The sequence below is a fragment of the Heterodontus francisci genome, chromosome 31 (assembly GCF_036365525.1).
Source record: "Heterodontus francisci isolate sHetFra1 chromosome 31, sHetFra1.hap1, whole genome shotgun sequence".
Classification (NCBI taxonomy): Eukaryota; Metazoa; Chordata; class Chondrichthyes; order Heterodontiformes; family Heterodontidae; genus Heterodontus; species Heterodontus francisci.
Window position 1 is genome coordinate 62,045,153 of NC_090401.1, and position 20,567 is coordinate 62,065,719.

Sequence of the window (20,567 nt, forward strand, 5' to 3'; positions counted from 1 at the left end):
GTACGCAATCCCTCCCTTCTTACCTACAGAGCTTTGCCTCCAGTAGTCGCACTCCACCTCCCAATTACCTTCAAGTGTGCAGAGCTTTGCCCCATGTAATCACCCCGCTCCAATGCATTTACATTAACATATTAATATGTTAATACAATTAAATATGTTATGACCGCAGCGGGAGCAAAGCACTGTCAATTCAGTCCCGTCACTCCACAGGTCGCAGCATATTATTAAGCTTTCATACCCAATCAGAAAAACAGCCAAATTAAACACTCTAGCAACCCCAGGATGAAATAGACCAAAGCAGGTATCTTTAGACACAGCAACAAATTAACTATTTATTAAAAAACTAAATCTTAAACACTATTAAGATAAACCTATGTCTAAAGACCTTATAACTTCTTATTTTAATCTAACTCCCCCATTCACATGCATACATTCAAAGATAATGGTAATTGGTTTTAAAAGTGGAGTTTTAAAAAAATTAGCTGTCTCTTAAGAATAAAATAAATAAGTACGTTTTTATGGATTATGTACCTGCTGGAAATAGTCAAAGGTCACTTGACGTCTTCCTGTGAATTTGATGAAAATAGAAGGACTATTCTACTGGAGGGGGCGAGAAAAATAATAAAAATACCCTTTAAAAAGACAGAATGCGAGATTCCCATTGCAGCATCTTCCAATCCTGATTGTATTCCTTTCCTTGCCAGGCTTTCTATCATTCTGTGTTCAACCAACTTCACTGGTAACTTGTACATTTACTCGACAATAACTGTGCAGATTTCAGGTGCGATTTAAGGACAGAATAGGGATTTGAACATACCAATAACAACATATTAATATAAATACTTTAACAATATTTCTAAGGCAAGTATTATAAAATAAAACAACTTTTAAATGCACCTTAAGAACATTTCAAATGCTCCATTCTTCACCCCATTTACTTCATTAAAACCTGAATCTATCTTCTCTGGAGTTACACATGGGGAGTGAAGTGAGGATAAAAAGGTGATGAAAATTGGATGTGGTGGGAAAAAGTCATATTTTTAAATAAAATACATGGATAGTTATACACGTGCAGTCCCTGTTTTAAAATCATAAATTCTGCACTTAATTTTATATAACACTTTGATTTGATATTATTTATCATTAAATAGCAAATCTGACCAGCAGAGAAGGTTCCAGGTTGAGGAGACTCAAACTGAGGTATTCTGGCATCATCACTGGCAGGAAGGTGCATTACAGGCTACATAGACAGTTTCCATGTTGAGAAAAGTATGAAAAGGATGTGACAATAGAACGTGAGGTTTGGTAGACAGGAATTTTAATACATTACAGGTTCATGCAGAGTATCTCAGTTGAATTCAAAAGCCCGTTTACTACAGACTCTTGAGTACAATCTTAAAATCTTACAGCACAAAAGGTGGTCATTCAGGCTGTCATGCCTCTACTGGCTCTTGGAAGAGCAACTTAGCTCTGTTTTTGAGAGGGTGCAGAGGAGATTTACCAGAATGGTTCCAGGGATGAGGAATTTTAGTTACAAGGTTAGGTTGGAGAAGCTGGGGTTGTTCTCCTTGGAGCAAAAGAGGGGAGATTTGATAGAGGTGTACAAGATTATGACAGGCTTAGATAAGTTAGGCAAAGAAAACCTGTCCCCATTAACTGATGATACAAGGACTAGGGGACACAGATTGAAGGTTTTGGACAAGAGATGCAGAGGGAATATGAGGAAGAACATTTTTACACAGCGGGTGGTAATGACCTGGAACTTGCTGCCCACAAGGGTGGCGGAAGTGGAGACAATAAATGATTTCAAAAGGAAATTGGATGTACAGTTGAGTTAAATAAACTTACAGGGCTACAGGGATAGAGCTGGGTAATGGGACTGATTGGGTTGCTGTACAGAGAGCTGGCATGGACTCGATGGGCCGAATGGACTCCTTCTATGCCATAAATGACTCTATGAAACCCCACCCCCGCTTTTTGTCCGTAACCCTGTATGTTCCTCATCCTCAAGTACCTGTCCAACTCCCTTAAATTATTGAAAACACTCAGCTGGTCAGGCAGCATCAAAGGAACATGCCCAGTTTGTATCTGAACTATCTCTTCCCTGAATGCCCTCCATTGGTCTGTTACTGCTTCACCTTACGATTGCCTTTTCCAATCTGCTTGTGCCAAGTTCCTTCTTAAGTCACTGAAATTTAGCATTTTACCTTCAATATTTTCTGACTGTAGGCTACATGTCTGCCTAGTTTAGAATATCAGGTTGCATCAAAACTAGTGCTTTCATGGATTTTGGTTATTGAAGTTGACCATCATTGTGCCATGGAATGCAAACCTCCAAATCTCAGCATCATCAGTTGGAGTAATAGTGTGGTATTTTTCAACTGTGGCTGCCCATGTAGTTAATGTTTCCTCTGTAGATGCCACTGATGCTCCATGTTATTGAATAGCAGTCTGCAGAACAATCTTTGGTTCAAATATCAACCACTGGGTAGCATCTGTAGCAGACCCAGTCTACATCAGGTTTTGCAATGAAAAGAATGGCTGGTGGAGCTCTTGAAGTATCATCCATTTCACAGGCAGTCCTGTGGGATCTGAATAACAAAGACGTTCAGTAGGGAACCTGGCCTCAGCTCAGCAGTGCATCGTTGACCCTTCCATGTAAAATGTAACTTTTTCTTTAAATCTGAGAAAACCTCTGCTGTGTGTCTCTCTGAGCTGATAGTGGTTTCTTTAAGCCATGATGATGAATGCAGAAGACTGCAGTGAGGCGCATAGCTGTTAGGGGCTGGCTTGCTGCTCTCATAGTTTTGGCATAAATGCAACAAATTTCCTGCATTACAACACTTCAAAAGTGCTTCAGTGGCTGTGAGGTGTTTAGAGATGTCTGGTGGTTGTGAAAAGTGCTATATAAACACCACCACTTGCAAGTTCCCCTCCAAGCCACACATCACTCTGACTCGGAACTGTATCACCATTTATTTCACTGTTGCTGGGTCAAAATCCAGTAAGTCGCTCCCTAACAGCGCTGTGGGTGTACCTACACCCCAAGGACTGCAGTGGTTCAAGAAGGCGGCTCACCACCACCTTCTCAAGGGCAGCTAAAGATGGATAACAAATGTTGACCTAGCCGGAAATGCTCAGATCCCACGAAAAAATAAAAAAAAAGCAAGTCAGTCTTTATTCCTTTTACAAAACAAAAAAGACATATGTTCCTGCTTCAGCACGTGATAGGTACACAGACAATATCTGCTATTTAATTTACAGTGCACCAAATTCTTTGCTTTATACCTGCTGAAACACCATTGTACAGGTAAGGATTGTGATTTCAATCTTCTCTTCCAGTTGGTCCATCAGCCATACTGAGTACTTTCCTCAATCTAGTGACTTCCATTATAGCCTCTTTGAAATTGGGCAGGGTTTTGCTCTGCTGAGAATCTTTGTTGGGTACTTTTGGTTCTATGCTGATTTTTTAAAGGATAGAAAAGTATAAATTGAATGAACAGATACTTAGTCCTGATAATTTAATGGCCTGATGCATAGTTTCATATAAAGTGGTGATATCCAAATGTCTGCCCATGGGTCAAATGCAATCTATGAGATTCTGTGTATACCCCCTAAATATCCTTCCAATTCTTTTCTTCCTCATGCTTGTAGGCACAGCCAATTTGAGCACCTTCCAGCTGCTAAAGTCGCTCGGGCTGGTAAAGAATGGCTCCTGATTGGTGGATTTTAATAAATCGGGAAGCAGCATTTGCAGTCCTTCAACCCTGACAATATTAACAATCTGCTCTTTGTGTTGCTTTACTGGTCTCTGTTAACAGAGAAAACATCTTTTGAAGTAGACATTATATTCTTCAAAATTTCTAAAGATGCAGTTGAAGTGGGGGTGTAAGAACCAGATGAAAGGGAGAGAGGAGGCAGTCGAAGATTTACCCAAGGATCCTACCAGCCGTCTTCCAAACCCTTCCCGTCACTTCCAACACACACAGGTGTATGTGTACAATGATCAACACTAACTGCTATCAAATTCACACAGGTGTATGTGTACAATGATCAACACTAACTGCTATCAAATTCATTGTTGACTGTGTTTTAGATCAGTTCAGTTACACATAGATGGCCAAATCTGAAAATGATAAACTGGGAGAAATTATGTTGAAGAGGAGATACAACAAATTTGTGTTTAAATGTTTGACTTTACAAAGGTTGAGCATATTGAAAAATACAATTATTATGCCAGAGCTTTGTACTAATAAATTTTATTTACATTTTGATTTTATACAAATATAAACATTTTGAAACTTTGTGCAAAATTAACAAACCCATGTCGATCTGATAGGCGAAATAAAACCTGTCTTAATCTCATGAACACAACATTTCCTAGTCACTTTGTAAAGCACAGATCAAGCTTTTGGGGAAGTGATATTCAATTATATTATAATTTAGTTCAGTTTAGTTGAGAGAGATACAGCACTGAAACAGGCCCTTCGGCCCACCAAGTCTGTGCCGACCATCAACCACCCATTTATACTAATCCTACACTAATTCCATATTCCTACCACATCTCCACCTGTCCCTATATTTCTCTACCACCTACCTATACCAGGGGCAATTTATAATGGCCAATTAACCTATCAACCTGCAAGTCTTTGGCATGTGGGAGGAAACCCACGCAGACACAGGGAGAACTTGCAAACTCCACACAGGCAGTGTGGTGCTAACCACTGCGCTGCCCTTATGATGATAACTATAAAGGAGAGGAAAATGAAACAGTACCATTGTTATTAATTATTCTGTTAAACAAGCTGCATTTATTTGTCACCAACAAATTTCAGGTTCAATTTATTTATTTATTTTCTATTTAGAGATACAGCACTGAAATAGGCCCTTCAGCCCACCGAGTCTGTGCCAACCAAGAACCACCCATTTATACTAACCCTACAGTAAACCCATATTCCCTACCACCTACCTACACTAGGGGCAATTTACAACAGCCAATTTACCTATCACCTGCAAGTCTTTGGCGGTGGGAGGAAAACGGAGCACCCGGCAAAAACCCACGCGGTCACAGGGAGAATTTGCAAACTCCACACAGGCAGTACCCAGAATCGAACCCAGGTCCCTGGAGCTGTGAGGCTGCGGTGCTAACCACTGCACCACTGTGCCACCCTAAAACAACCTGTACAGAATACATGAAACCTTCACTATAAATTCCCTGAAATATATTAATATATATGGCAAACTGTTCACTTTCATAATTCAGTCTCTTTTCACTGTGTGCAGTATTAGTATGAATTGGGTGGACGAGGGTTCGGAGGATGTCCATTGAACCAGTCACACAAATATCTTATTGCAATACTTCATAGTCAGCACTGGATGGCATTGCATTGCTTTTCTTGCTGCTGGAACCTTTCAACTGTCTTCAACTATAATGCAACATCTACTTAAACAGATTGAATGTGATTTACTGAGACAGTGAGCCTGGAATAAGATTTCTATCTGTTCTGTTGCTTAAAAAACCCATAGTTATTGAGGGTCAAAACTTCCACATCTCCTATAGTAAAATAAATGCCCACATCATCTATATAGCAGTGCATTGAAACATTATCTTCCAATACTAATGCTAACCCTTATTGAGCTTCTCTACATAAACCAAAGCAATTTTGCTGATATGGTGAAATTGTCAACTCAAAAACAAACTCTGCCCCAGAATATCTTCAGAAGAGAAAATCTTTCAAAAATATAACAAAGCTGTTCAATTATACTGAAAATAACGTTACCTCTATTTTAAAAAAAAATAGCATCCAGAAGGATAGTGCTGTCTGTTCCCGTTTCAGTACTGGAGGGGCTCCACAGAGAACTTGGCTGTCCTATTGTATTATCCCAAACCATGCACCTACTTCTATTTCTGCAGATTGGAAACAAGTATCTGTACAAAGTTAGGTCAGCTGGCTAAATAGTCTGTGGCTATGATGGGAGTTACTTGGAAATACTGAAAAAAACTTACTCATCATTATGTCTTCACAGCATAGTTTTTATACCAACACAGCAAATAATAAAGTAAAAAAAAATGTTTTAAAACTTTTATTCAGTAATAATTGTGTTTACCAGAATAGAAGCTGCTTTCCCCAACTCTCCTTTCGACTCAGTAATCAATAGTTTCCTATGTCCAGCTCTTTGGGGACAAGGTCCCAGTTTTAATTTTGCCTTTACTACAGTCCTACAGCTGGTGGTGACTTCAAAAGGACATGGCTGAGAAGTTTATTTATTTTATTAAGTTCTGAAAATCATTCAGATTTATACTGGCCTTTGAGTACCAAGTGCTGAAAGTTCCTAGTTTCTATCATAGTCTTCCTTTGGAACAAACAGTTCTGTATTTGTTGGATTGGATTTTCTCCTGCTCTGTTCCATGATGTGATTAATCTGCTCCCAAGCCTCATTCTGATGCTCTGGTGATCGTTTCCATCTTAGGAACAAACCTGAAACAAAAACAACAAAATATCACTGAGGAGAGCGTCGAACCAAATAACTGGACCAATTCAGTGTTCACATTTACACCAAGGAAAACTTTCCACATTTTCTTCCTTCTTTATTTATTTCACTTTCTTTCCTTCTACTCTCAACTTTGTTATCTTGTACCACCCCTTTCTCCTTATTGCTTTCTCCTTTTCTCACATATTCCTCATTTGCTTTCTACCTATTCCCTCTTCCACTGACTTCCTTCTTCCTCATGTTCTTTCCACTAATCTTCCCTTCTTTTCTAATCATTTTCCTCATTCTATCTCCTACTTCCTTTATTATTCTTTTCCTCCATTTCCTCTTTCATAATCTTCTTTCCCTTTTCTTTCTCTTCATTCTTCTGCTCTTCTTTGCAATGTGCTACCAGCTCTTCCTTTAAACATTGCGATTTCTACTTCACCCTGTACAGAGTAATGCTTTATCCTGAATTTTTCATGTAATCTTAGCAGTGCTAGCCTGAATTACCAACATGAACAAAGCAGCTTTATTGTTTAAGAGGAGCCCAAATGTAAGGTGACAAAAAGGCTGAAAATTTACAGGCTAAATCAGGCTATCTTTCAGCAACTATGAGACTCTTTTTTGCTGTTTCCAATGCTTTGATGATGGGAAAACAGTTTATATTGAAAATATTCTTCCTATACTAACTCCTCTTTAAACCAGCTGTAGGCGAATAGACCAACTCCATCCTTTCCTCCTTTGGATCTTCTTAAATTTGTGTTATATCTAAGTTGTATGTTAACAGCTTTTTAAAATTTCCTCTCCAACTTTCAATCTAATTATATTACAAAACTTTTGAGTTACTAAACAAAAGATGTCTACAAATTTGGGAAATATTAGCACCCAGTTAAGTTCTCCTTTTCAGCTTGTGAATCTGTGGTTTTACTGCTGTCAATTCAGTTACAATTCCTTCCCCTCTCACCAGTTTTGGGTTGTGTCTGTAACTCAGCATTTTCAGCAACACAACACACACTTTGAAAAGCTCCCAAACATCTTGTCTGACAATCTCATTTGAGTTTGATTCTTTTATTATAGGTCATTTGTTTGTACTTATTCATTAGAATGCTTTCCCTTTTTGTTCTTTGAGGAGATATTTCTACGTTCACATATTTCAATCTTCAACTACTGTCTTGTACTAATCACTTCCCTTATCTAACATATCCAATTTGGATCAGCTTTTGGTAATCTCTTCAATATTTTTTTATTTATTTAAGCATTCTCCATCCAAAGGTGTCTGGCTAATGTCTACAGGGAGAATATTCGAAAATAATAAGCCATCCACATACTGTCCTTTGAATTTAGTTATTTTTCATCCACTCTTTTAATTCATCTTGCTTCTAAAGCTAGCGATCTCCCTGTCTTCCTGCGGACATTATTCTTTAATGAGGTTGCTGAAGCTGCTTTGTATCTTTGTTCCTCTCACTATTCCCTTTTTTGCTGATAGCCTGTAATCACTTCTGATATTTTCATTTCACGATTTATGTTTTGCACTGCCATTGTGTTATAAACCTGACATGGCAGATTTATTTTGGCTGCTATTATTTTTAGATTTAACTTTCCATGTTAATTCTATCCCACGTTTGAGTGACAGCTTCTGCCTTCCAGTCTTCCATTTCAGTGGAGAGTGCAGTGGGAGGGAGTTTCTGAATGAGATGCCTCTGTGGAGCACAAGGGGGGATGATTTATGCTCTCCCCCATGTCAGGTTTGGAGGCGGGAAGAGCATTTAATCAGGCGGGATGGTGGCAGGAGGGACCCCAGCACCTTCCCACCTCCACCCAAATTAAACCTGGATTGGGAAGGCCTGTGAACAGCCTTCCTGTCTCACCACCAACTGAAGCCCTTAAGTGGGCAATTAGTGCCAAATTAAGGGCTTCATCCCATCACCGCTGCTATTAGCCCAGCAGCGGGCAGGATGCCAAGCAATCCCATGTGGGATGCTTGCCAGTTCCAGGGGGAGTGTGGGGGTTAGGGAGGGGGGGGGTCCCTCATTAAAAGGCACAGTGCCTGACTGTGGGACCCGACATCAGGAAAGGGGGGACCTGCTGAGAGCCATCCCCCTGCCCTTGCTGCTGACCAGTTACAGCCGCCTCCCCTGCAACCCCCACTCCATGAAACCCCTCCCGTCCTGACTTACCTGTGGCCTGGGTCCAGCGCCTCCAGTGAATCCATTACCTGCAGCAGCCACAGCCTTCTTGGTGGCGCTCCTCAGTAAAAGACCTGCCAGTCTCTGATTGGCCGACAGCTCTCAGTAGGCGGGACCTCCGTCACCAGGGTCTTAATCCCAGGGAAGGCCCACCGCTGTCCACTTAAGTGTCTAATTGGCATATAATCTGTAGGCCTTACCCAGAGGGGGTGATGCAGGGCTCTCGATGGCTCTGTAGCCAGTAGTCGAGACTCTGTCACCAAGATAAAATCTCAGTCAAGGAGCTCCATCCAATTGTTCCTACTAAGTGAGGCAATTTAAAAGTGTGTGCACTTTTCTGGTTTAACAACTTAATAGAGAGGCCCCAGCAATCAGGTACTGAATAAATCCAGTCCATCACTAAATTAATTCGATACAACATTTTGCATGTATCTTTAACATCATCGAGATGTCCTCCATTAGTCCTCAGAATAAATTTGGCACTGAGCTCAACTCTGAAGGAATCTCTGGCCATCTTGAACACCGAGGTTCTCACCAGTTGGCTCATGATGGGTTTTTGCTTCACTAAGAAACAAACTGCAAATATGTTTATCCTTTTATCTCAAAACTTACAATTTTTTCTTTCTCTCCTTTCTTGTCTGAAAACCTTTACTGAGCAGTTGCTGGAATACTCTACTGACAATGCACTGGTCATCCAATCAAACATCACAGGTTGCTGCCACATCAATAATGCCAGGTTTTGGGGCGGAACTTCATCTGGGCCTGTTTCTGGGCGAGAATCGGCACTGAGCAGACAATGTGAACCTCAAACAGGAAACCTAAGTCCTCATTGACATATTCTGTGTGAATAGTTAGAACCCATCGTGTCTTCGCAAACAGCTCAGACATTTACTTAGAAGAATGTTGGGCCATTTGCCTCTCCAGAAAGGACCCAAAGGTAAATCCTGGGTGGGTGGTGGGGTTGGAGGGCAGGTGTGGGGGTTATGTGGGCATTGGTAGGGGTGACCAAAATGCTGACTGTGGAATCAGAGGACACTGCTGAGACAGCTTGGACTACCATAAGGATGGTACCACCATGATAGATTCATACCTCAGTGGAGCAGCACGTAACTTACATCACTGAGGCTTACATCATCACAGAATCAAGACACGTGCCTCCCAGCCCTGCATGGAATCAGACATAATAACTGCATGATTGCTTCATCATAGAGCTGGTACAGAGCTGATTGGCTGAATGGCCTCCATTTTGCTGTAAACATATATATTATCAATCTAGTGCGAAGGAAATGGGCTGTACTGGAAACCTGATGATAAGAGTGAATTTGATAATAGATGCTATTGTGTTAAAACAATCGTGCAATAGAACAAACTTATTCTGTGATTATTTCAGTAATTATCAATGCAATGATGAGATTCTGATGTACAGTCACTATTCACACATCTTCTTCTGGGGCTGGGGTTAGTTACTGTGCTCATCTATCAGGGGCCATTGCCGCTGTCCAGTGAAGTGTCTAATTGGCACTTGATTCGGCGGGACCCCACACAAGGGCAACACAGGGTTCTCGCCAGCACTTTTGCTGGAGGTCAAGACCCCCCCATCCAGGGATAGGCACCAACATGTTGCACCACGGACATTTGACAAAATTATTTACTCAGCCATGGACATGGGGGCAATTTATCTGTATATAAAGTGTATAGCCAATCAAATGCCATCAAAACACAGTCTGATTTAAAACACATTTCTCCCTATTTAGTGAGATACCTGGCATAGTTTTTGCTTGCACAAATAGTCAGTGTCTGATGAGAGATGCAGAGAATTCGGACAGATGTCCATCTGTCAGCAATGATCTTGATCTCTTTCTCTCTCTCCATCCCTCTCTCTCTCTTCTCTTTGTGTCCAGCCCTCTCCCCTCTCTTTCCCCCCACTCTCCCCTCTGTGGCCCCCTCTCTCTCCCCCACTATTCCCTCTATGTCCCATCTCTCTCTCCCCTCTTGCACCCCTCCCTTCCCCATCCCTTTCCCCTCTCCCCCTCTATTTCCTTCTCTCTCCCTCCCCCCCCCACTCTCTTTTCTCTCTCTCCCTCCTCCCTCTCTCTTTCCCCTCTCCCTCTCTCACTCTGCCCCCTCTCTCTCCCCTTCCTCTCTCTCTCTCCTTCTCTCTTTCCCCCTCTCCCTCCCCACCCTCTCCCCCTCTCTTTCTCTCACCCCTTCTCCCTCTCTCCCTCTCTCTCTCTCCCCTTCCTTCTCCCTCTCTTTCTCCCCCCCACTACTCCCTCTCTGCCCACCATGCACCAGGATTGGAAACACATTGCCGCTCGGTGCCAGCTCCTCACTCTGAGGTAAACCAGGGTGTTTGGAGAGCTGAGAATGTGGACCGTCTGCCTGAAATGAACAGCTTGTTCTGGCTCAAAGAAGCCTTCCCTCTGCAGTTCTACCATGGCTCCAGTCTTCCCAGTGAATCCCGCCTTCTCCGTGCTCTGATTGGACAGAGGTCCGTGCGCAGGCAAACTGCACGTGCTTTTGATTGGCGGGCCAGATAAAAACTTTAGCAGGCTGTAGGAACTAACCCGATGCCCTGATCCTTTCTAATTACATTTGCTCCTAATAATTATAAATGTCTTGCTCCAAGCCTTTAACCTCAAAATTTTTACCACGGACACTGGTGTCCAAATACAGACAAGTTGCCGACCCCTGCCCCCATCACCTGGATAAAATCTTGGCCATTTACTTCCTAAGATCTAAACTACAGTGACACTGGCAGAAGAGAGAGAGACAGATAGAGAGAATCAGAGAGAAAGGGAGAGGGAGAAAGAGAGAAAGGGACAGAGGGAAAAAGAGCATGCATTTATAAAGAACCTTTTACAACCTCAGAATGTCTCAAAGTACTCTACAGGTAATGAAATAATTTTGAAGTGTAGTCACGGTTGTAATGTAGGAAACACGGAAGTCAATTTGCACACAGCAAGATCCCACAAAAAGCAGTGGTTTAATGATCAGCTAACCTGTTTTTTTAGTGAGGGTGGTTGGGAGATAAACATTGGCAAGGATATTTGGGAGAACTCCTCTGCTTTTTTTTGAACTAGTGTCATGCGATGTTTTACATCCACCTGAGAGGACAGACGGGGCCTGGTTTAACGTCTCATCTGAAATCTGTGTCATGTCATCTGCCTTCTTTTTATCACCAGCTGATAGATGAGCCAGGAAGACCAGACAAAAAGAGGAGCAGGTTGTCTGTTTGCAGTCTGTAGTGAATATTTTAATTACACATACCTTGCCAAAGTTGCAAACTCTGTGGAGCTACTGAAGGCCATATAGTGAGGCTGTTTCTTTCATACAGAGGATTAACATATTGTTTTCGCTCACAAGGACTGTTCATCTTGGCCCAAATGGAAATTGTTTGTTCCTTCACATTCAGAATAAACCTACAATGAGCGAATAACAATAAGGAAAATATTCAGAAAGCGAATGTTCTTTATAGAGTGTTTCTGCACCTACTTCTTTATGTTTCCTGGCAATCCTTGCAAACTTGGAGGTGAGGGGAAAATCTGATAAAACAAAGTTCTTTTACTTTCTTTCAATTAACACCAATAACCGATTTACTACAAAGTCTGGACAGTGACTAATCTGCTGGCATTAGCCTGAAACTTCCTTTTCTGGGATTATGATTCATGTCCCAGATTATCTGCTAATTTATTTAAAAGCAAAATACTGCGGATGCTGGAAATCTGAAATAAAAACAAGAAATGCTGGAAATACTCAGCAGGTCTGGCAGCATCTGTGGAGAGCGAAGCAGAGTTAACATTTCGGGTCAGTGACCCTTCTTCAGAACTGGCAAATATTAGAAATGTAAAAGGTTATAAGCAAGTAAAGTGGGGGTGGGGCAAGAGATAACATAGGAGAAGGTGTAGATAGGACAAGGTCACAGAATAGCTGACCAGAAGGTCATGGAGCAAAGATATGTTAAATCTGCTAATTTATCTTTGATCATTAGGTGATACCACGTTAGGTTTTATGCCAGATTGCATTCATCAACACTATGTAAATCTTCCTATTTACACATCAATTAGAATTAAATTCCTTACTAAGTAACAACTCTGTTATTGTTACACACATTGATCTTTCTAAAAGCCAGGAAGAGACCCGAGAAGCAAAGAGATTTTTATATTGATGGTGAGGCTCAGGCAGGGGCCTGGGATCTTTGAATATCCTTCTTGGTTTTTTCACATGGATCTCGTGCAGAGTCAGTAGGAAGCAGTCCGTGCCTTCTGTGTCTTTGATGATCAGTCTTGGGACTTAGGAAAAGTCATCTCTGGAAGGTCACCTGAGATATAGGATCAGATTTTACTGGAGTGGGCCATCTCGCAGCATGCCCCCTGAGTTACACCTGTTGGTGCACATTTAAATTTTTATAGCTAATGGCAGGCCTTGTTCAGGTGAGGTCATAGAATTCACCTCATTTGTACAGTTGCCGCTAATGGGAATAGTACAGGCTTGCTGCCAATAACAGGAGATCAATATAAAAGTGTCTTAAGATCTGTAGAATAGGCACAGCCAAACCTCTTCTATGTAACATCATTGCCATATCAGTCTGCACATAAGCAGAGCTACATTAAAATGGCCTGATCCAAACTGCAATCAAAATAATGGCCATCTCCTTTCTCTCCGATACAACTGAAGTTACAATTTTCCACAACCTTTTTTGGACTACACAATTTTGGCTACATGAAATGTGTTGAATCTCTAATAGGAGATAACTACACATTTTGAAATACGTGACCATTTCCTCTTTCTTTCTGAAGATGGTGAATTCTGAATCAGTGTTCTCAGTCAGTGTGAAAGAACTGATCTGAGTTCCACCATGGAGACAACTTCCTCTGATGTATCTTTGAAAGACTGCAGGAGGAGGAGACTTTTAGTACACCAGGAGCTTAGAGTAAGAAATAGTTAACAATGACTTCTCCCACCAGAGAACCAGCTCACTTCAGAGACAAAAATCTTTCATTATTGTGGAATTATCCATCATAATGGAGGTCAATATGGATAATGGAAATTAGCAGATTTTCAGAACTTCCCAAATCTCCTTTCAATATGGTTTTTAAATATACCTCATGAATCTTGTTTTATTTTGAACTAAAAAGTTTTCTTTCTCTTTGGCAGACAGAGTGCCATTGATGTCCTAACTTAAAATTCCCACAGAAATACTGGTGGTTATTCGAGAGTGCAGGTGATTGAATCTTGGATAATCGATATTCCACCGGTGTAAGGAAGTTACTCAGCCTGCACTGTCTGGAAAACTGAAGCCAAGCTTTGTGTTATCCAGAGCTTTATACTGCAGCAAGGGAATCAAGAGCAAATGCTGATCCTTTAAATATCCTCCCTGGATTTTGCAAGAATGCTGGGAGCTATGTCTTAACTTTTGTTGAAATTAATTCTTTTTTGATTGTTGGCCAATTTATTCTAAAGCTGAGGAAGGAATTTGTTGCACATAGCTAGAATTTCACAAAGCTGAGTTGCGTATAAATGGGGTTAACTGAACATTGGGCCTTTTCCTGGAATCTAATGAGGAAGTGGAATTGAAATAGACAACAAAATGGTTAAGTGTACGTTTGGACTCCATCACTTGGTATTTTAGTGAGAGACTTAACCCAGGAGCTCCTCATTGTGTGGGATTGCAGTCAGGGCAGATGGTCTGTGGAGAGTTCAGTGAGACCCAGGCCATTTTAACTTCTGGGTCTTATTTGAATAAAGCAGCATCATCTTCTACTCAAACCCAGAGGGAGGACCTCAGTGCTGATGGCAGAGAGCATGAAGATGTTGAGGTCACTTGCTTCCACCAGGGTGTTCATACTGGGGAGGGGATCTGAATGAAAAGACTGCCACTAGGAGTGAGGTAAGGCTGTGGTTGGGAAGTCCCAAAAATTCATCACAAAGCTCAGGGAAGTATTCCTCTTCCTCCTAGCCCACAAAGCTGCCACAAGTAAAATTTGATACTCATCGCAGCGTGTTTTGTCCAGCTGCTGTCTCCAGCCAGCATGTGCTGTCGGGTTTGGTGTTGTACAGGCCTCATGGGCTTTTCAGTTACCATGGGGCTGCAGTTCAGTCAAGTCACTGAGCCGTGATTTCTCCAGGTAATGTAGGCTGCCTGGGGCAGTCAATCATTCTCTGCCTGGTCAGGGGTCAGTTAAGAGGGTGGGGTTGGGAATATACACAATGCCCCCTCCCCTTAAATCTTAAAACTCCCGCCTGCACCATTCCTACTGTATGTGCAGGGTTAAAACTAAACCTCATATCTCCCATTTTTACAATCCTTTTACATTGATAATGGGCTACATTAGGCAAATACAGAGATATCACATATATAGGAAAAACAGGGAACTCTCATATTGAGGCAGGTGGATGAGATTTGCCCAATCTCAGGGATAGTGGGGTATATTTGGTAATCCATTGTTAGTTAACATTTATTTTATTCATGCCACACACTGCATATTTAATTTTTAAAGCATTTATCAGTTTTGAAACATCATAAAACAGGCATGAAAAATGAGCCCTGAAGCAGCCAAGTCCTGGCAATATATTACAATTACTCAGACTCCTATTGTAAAATACTCAACAGTGATTCACTGACAATGACCTTGACATTTGGTGTATTTTGATAAAATGATTTCTCATACATTACCGTTCCTTTTCATTATTACACAGGAAAGTCCCAAAGCAGGAGGCGTATGCATGTTCAAACAGTGTGATGAGGAAATGCTCATTGAACTGGAATGAGCAGGGGAATTGGTAGCTTATCTGCCAGCAGCAGTCAAGGAAGATGAGGAAGACTGGGGCCTCTTGCTTCAGCTTGGCATGAGAGTAGGCCGAACTCGCGCAGCGGAGTTGAAAAGGATGACCTGCCTGAAGAAAAGGAAAATCAAAATGTGGGACTGAGCTCTCCAGGATGAACCCCACAGTCCATTCACCTCTGCAAAGGTATCAGACATAAGTAACATGGTCAGAGGCACCCTGAAGATCATTTCAAAAAAATGCTAACATTGTTAGTTTCTTCATTCTGTGAGCCTAGGCAGTGCATGCTGGCAGGCCATTCAACCATATGAGGCATCACAGCGGAGGATTATCCTATCCCCATGCAATCTACACACAAACACACTTTCCAGCAGGAATCACCAGATAGCAATCAGAAATTGGAATCACATAAAATCATAAACTAGTACAGTACAGAAGGAGGCCATTCAGCCCATCGAGTCTTTGCTGGCTGTCTGCAAAAGCAATTCAGTTAATCCCACTAGCTGATTTTCTCCCCTTTCTAGCCACACCAGTTGTAAAACTCATGTCACTATGGTGGCTGAGAGCAGCTTGGACCTTCCTGCGTGAGTGGCTGAGTCCTACACAAGCCCATACTCTTACAACGAAGCCATGGGATTACCTGTTTTCACTGCTAGTGTTAGATGTTAACAATGAATTCCCTCAAGCTTTCCAGCTCCTAGAGATAGTTACAGACGAGATGATCAAATGCTTCATGCAGCAACACTCTGCTGCTGCTCAGGGGGTGTTGGGGTGCAGTATTGCCTGTAGACAGCAGCAGCATAGGATGAATACAGGTTGCTGTTGTTATATCAGAGATGTGAAGGTGAATATTCTGGAGTGTTATTTTAGAACATTTACAGATTGGAGTGTATTCACGCAGAATTTATCCTCGCGATGGAGTCCCAGATAGAATGGACTGTACATGGTCTGTACAAAGTGTGAGCTCGGTGACCTTTTCTCAATCATGCTTTCTTCTGATGTTACGTACCTGTAACCATTCCCGTTCGATAAGTGCTTGAAAACCACTAATGGTCCTGCAGTCAGGATCCAAGATGATTTGTGCCAGAGATGTGAGCTGTAGTGTTGTGTCTCTCCCCTCAGAGCCATGGATCAGGACAGATGCTCCTTCCCTGTATAGAGTGACAGTAAACTCTCTTGTCTATTCAAATATTCAACTATATATTTTTTTCAGGTTTAATTGTAGTTACTTAATTTAACTTTAAACTACTTTGATGCTTAGGGTTGATGTAATCAAATTCTTTGCTAAAGTCCATTTTTTTTCTCCAAACAAGAAAACAGACAACATTAAAAGAAAGAAATATTCCAAAGGTCTTCCTGGCCAATGAATTACATTTTGAAATGTAGTCTATGTTGTGCTTCAAGCAATCTTGAGGTATTTAGATTATCAGGCTAATGTTCTGAGTACTAGAGGCCTGCCTGAGGTCGGGGAAAAGAACCCGACCCGACCTGAACCCAACCCGAACTCAACCTGAACCCGACCCGAACCCGACCTGAACCCGACCCGAACCCGACCTGAACCTGAATTGAACCCGACCTGAACCCGAATCGAACCCAACCTGAACCCGACCTGAACCCAACCTGAACCCAACCTGAACCCAACCTGAACCCGACCCCGACCCGAACCTGAATCAAACCCGACCTGAACCCAACCTGAACCCGACCCGACCTGAACCCAACCCGAACCCAACCTGAACCCGACCCGAACCCGACCTGAACCCGACACGAACCCGACCCGAACCCGACCCGAACCCGAATCGAACCCGACCTGAACCCGAATCGAACCCAACCTGAACCCGACCTGAACCCGACCTGAACCCGACCCGAACCCGACTCGAACCCGACCTGAACCCAACCTGAACCCGACCCGAACCCGCCACGACCCGAGCCCAACCCGACCATCCATTTACTTACCTTCTTGACACTGAACTTGCAAGAAGCTGCAGAGCATGCACGAGACGTCACAGTGACGTCACTCACTCACTGCGCAGACTCAGTTTCATCCCGGACTCCCAGCTCAGGTAAGCTTTTTTTATTTTTAATACTCGCCAGCAGAGCACTTACCGTGTGTGTCCGACCCGACTCAATCGAGACTCGACCCGACCCAAGCCCGAAAGCCGGCCCCTAAAGATGGGCCCGACCTGACCCGAATCCGACACGTCGTCGGGTCCCGTTGGATTCGGGTCAGGTAGCAGGCCTCTACTGAGCACTAGTATAAATATTGGGAAGACTGCAGCCTTTGTCTTTGGGCCCATCACAAACTCTGTTCCCTAGTGACTCTGTCATTCTCCTTGGCAACTCTCTGAGGCTGGACCAGAGCTTTCGCAACCTTGGCATCCAATTTGACCCGGAGATGAACTTCCAACCACATGTCTCCGCTATCACAAAGACTGCCCCTTTCCACTGCTGCAACATTGCCCGCCTCTGCCCCTGCCTCAGCTCATCTGTTGCTGAAACCCTCCTCCATGCTGTGTTATCTCTAGCCTTCACTATTCCACTGCACTCCTGATCGGCTTCCCATGTTCTACCTGCCACAAACTTGAAGCCATCCAAAACTCTGCTGCCAGTGTCCTAACTTACATCAAGTCCCATTCACCCATCACCCCTGTGCTCACTGACCTACATGGGATCCTGGTCTGTAACAGCTTGATTTTAAAATCCTTCCATGGCCTTGCCCCTCCCTATTCCTGTAATCTCCCGGCTTTCCAAGTTCTCTGCACTCCTTCAATTTTGGCCTTTTGTGCATCTCCGATTTTAATGGCTCCACCATCAATGGCCATACATTCAGCTGCGATGGGCCTAAGCGCAGGGACCTTTCCGCCCTCTACCTCTCTCTCTCCTCCTTTAAGCTGCTCCCTAAAACCTACCACTTTGACTGAGTTTTTGGCCATCTGTCCCAATATCTTTATGTGCCTCAGTGCCCAACTTTGTTTGAGAACTCCTGTGAAGTGCCTGGGGATGTTTTACTGTTTAAAAGTGCTACATAAATACAGGATGTTGTTGCTGTTATGAGTGATATTTCTATATCTGGGTAATCAGCCACTTTTTTGACACTCTGGATATGGTAATAGTTGCCCAGCAGAGGACCTTAATTTAGAAAATTATTTCAAAGTGCCATATAAACAGTATAAACAAGAAACGGGAACTGCAGAGTTAGACTTCACTGCTGCAGGAATGCTAATAGTCAGATGTTGAATATAAACTAGCAAATTTATGATGTCCAAATATTGTAAAAATTCATCCATAAAGTTATCAAAAGAGGTTCCTGTTCTGTTTTGAATTTACTAATCTTTGCTGCAGTAGCAGTTAGGTCACTAGAACTGGTGTTAGTGTTCCTGGGTTTGGGAAAGGAATGCTGAGCCAGATTTTTTTTCCTGATTTCTCCCGGGTGATCCTGCTGGAAAGTGTGTTTGTGTGAATATCAGACTAGGGCCGGATGGGTTTGACGGTAATGACCCCACAGTTAAATAGCCTACTGATATTTTATCCTCACACAGGAAAAATAGCAACATAGGTGAGATATCGAGGGCTACTGGTGCCAATGAAGTGCATTCTCCAAGGAGAGAAATAAGGTCGGGAAATTCCTACTGCGTGGAGTTCCTGATGTTCAAAAAGAGCCCTAAAGTTAGAGTACATTACCTGTCTACACACTGTGCAGCTAGACAAGCTGTTGTCAGTATGGTTTTCACATGCGTCAGCCATTTTGAAGCCTCCAGTTTACTAAACCATCTGTCAATGCTATTGGATTGGTCATTGCAAGCATCAACCAACTTAATCAGGCTTTCCTGAAGGATTTTGCCTCTGCAATAAAAGAAATATATTGAAACTGGTTAGGAAAAGCTTTTTAAGTTCTTTTAGTTTTGTTGACAGTAATCCATGATAAAGAACTGGACAACCAGTGCTAAGCTCTTCTGTTTTATTACCCTTACAGTTCTATAGATTAGGTTGCGGAGATTGTGGCCTAAAAATTCAATCATGCCATTTCACAGGTGTAAAATGGGCACCACTGCATCCAAAAAGTCGATTCTGGATGCGTGCATTCTCAGCCTGCCAAACGATGCCAGAGGCCAAATACCAGGTGGATCTTGACTGATCGGCTCTGACACAGGGATTGCCCCCTGTTCCCAGTTTGTGTCAGCCTCCCAGAACAGAACAATTTCTAGGCCTGTGCTTCTGACTGGAGGTCTACAAGCTCCCATAAAATGTTTGATGCCACACAAAGCCAGATGCAACCTTTACACTCATCCCTCGCTAAACCTCTGCAAATATAGAATACTCCTCCTCGTCCTCTCAGATAAGACCAAATACAAGTCAAACCTTTCAATTACTAAAGTAATCCTAAAACACTGTCTTGGGAAATATAGATATGAGCTTATTGAAACACAATAGTAAAACAATAACGTTCTTAGAAGTAATTAGAAGAAGCCGACTGGAAAAGCTTCCACAGTTTTATATTGAGTACTTCATCACAAATCTAATATTTGTATAGATGTGGCTACACACCATATATAACGCAGCAGTTTCAGCACTAAAATGTTTTACTTTTGTTTGTCTTCTTTTGATGCCGTTCGTAAAAGTTATAGTTGGGAATGTTCTCCGAGGCTTGGACTATTTAATCTCCATGAGTAACTGAGTGCTTGTCCTGGTGGGTGGTCTGTATATATGCAGAGGTCCATGGTGTAGATATCCTACTCTGCAGAAACCCATCTCCTTTCTTTAATTAGACAGCAGCAATGGAACTCTGTGCCTCATACACTATCCCAACACAATTTGTTCTGTTTCTCCGCTCATTTGGAACTGCTACAAAATAATTGCACTGGTGATTTCTTGCCTGTATATGACTTTCTTGCATATACACTTTGGAAAAAGATTTCGACCATTTGTACCTACTCTGAATATTCGACACATTGTCAGAAAATTATTAGAGGCTGGAAGCACTCATTCATTACCAGAACATGCTGTCTCTTATTGTCAGTGAAAAATGAACTGTTTAATTCATGTGTGCTGATGGCAAGGGCAGACTAAAGTCCTGGCACATTACAGCCTCAGATCAGGCAGGACAAAACAGCTCACTAACAGAGC

General features: G+C 42.3%; 1 protein-coding gene across 8 annotated transcripts in view; it reads right to left on the bottom strand.

Moving 5' to 3' along the window:
• Window positions 1-4,250: 4,250 nt before the first annotated feature.
• LOC137347331 (myotubularin-related protein 9-like) overlaps window positions 4,251-20,567 on the bottom strand; it is a 50,808-nt gene continuing 34,491 nt past the window's right edge. For 7 of the 8 annotated variants that reach the window (XM_068011771.1, XM_068011768.1, XM_068011767.1 and 4 more), the window contains 5 exons: window positions 19,125-19,286; window positions 16,456-16,597; window positions 15,337-15,557; window positions 11,931-12,082; window positions 4,251-6,479 (listed from right to left, as the gene is read on the bottom strand). In XM_068011771.1, coding sequence (XP_067867872.1) covers window positions 6,334-6,479; window positions 11,931-12,082; window positions 15,337-15,557; window positions 16,456-16,597; window positions 19,125-19,286 — 823 coding nt within the window. In that variant the 3' untranslated portion in view covers window positions 4,251-6,333. Of the gene's footprint in view, window positions 6,480-11,930; window positions 12,083-15,336; window positions 15,558-16,455; window positions 16,598-19,124; window positions 19,287-20,567 lie in introns of those variants that run through there. The other variant, XM_068011774.1, reaches the window with a different exon arrangement.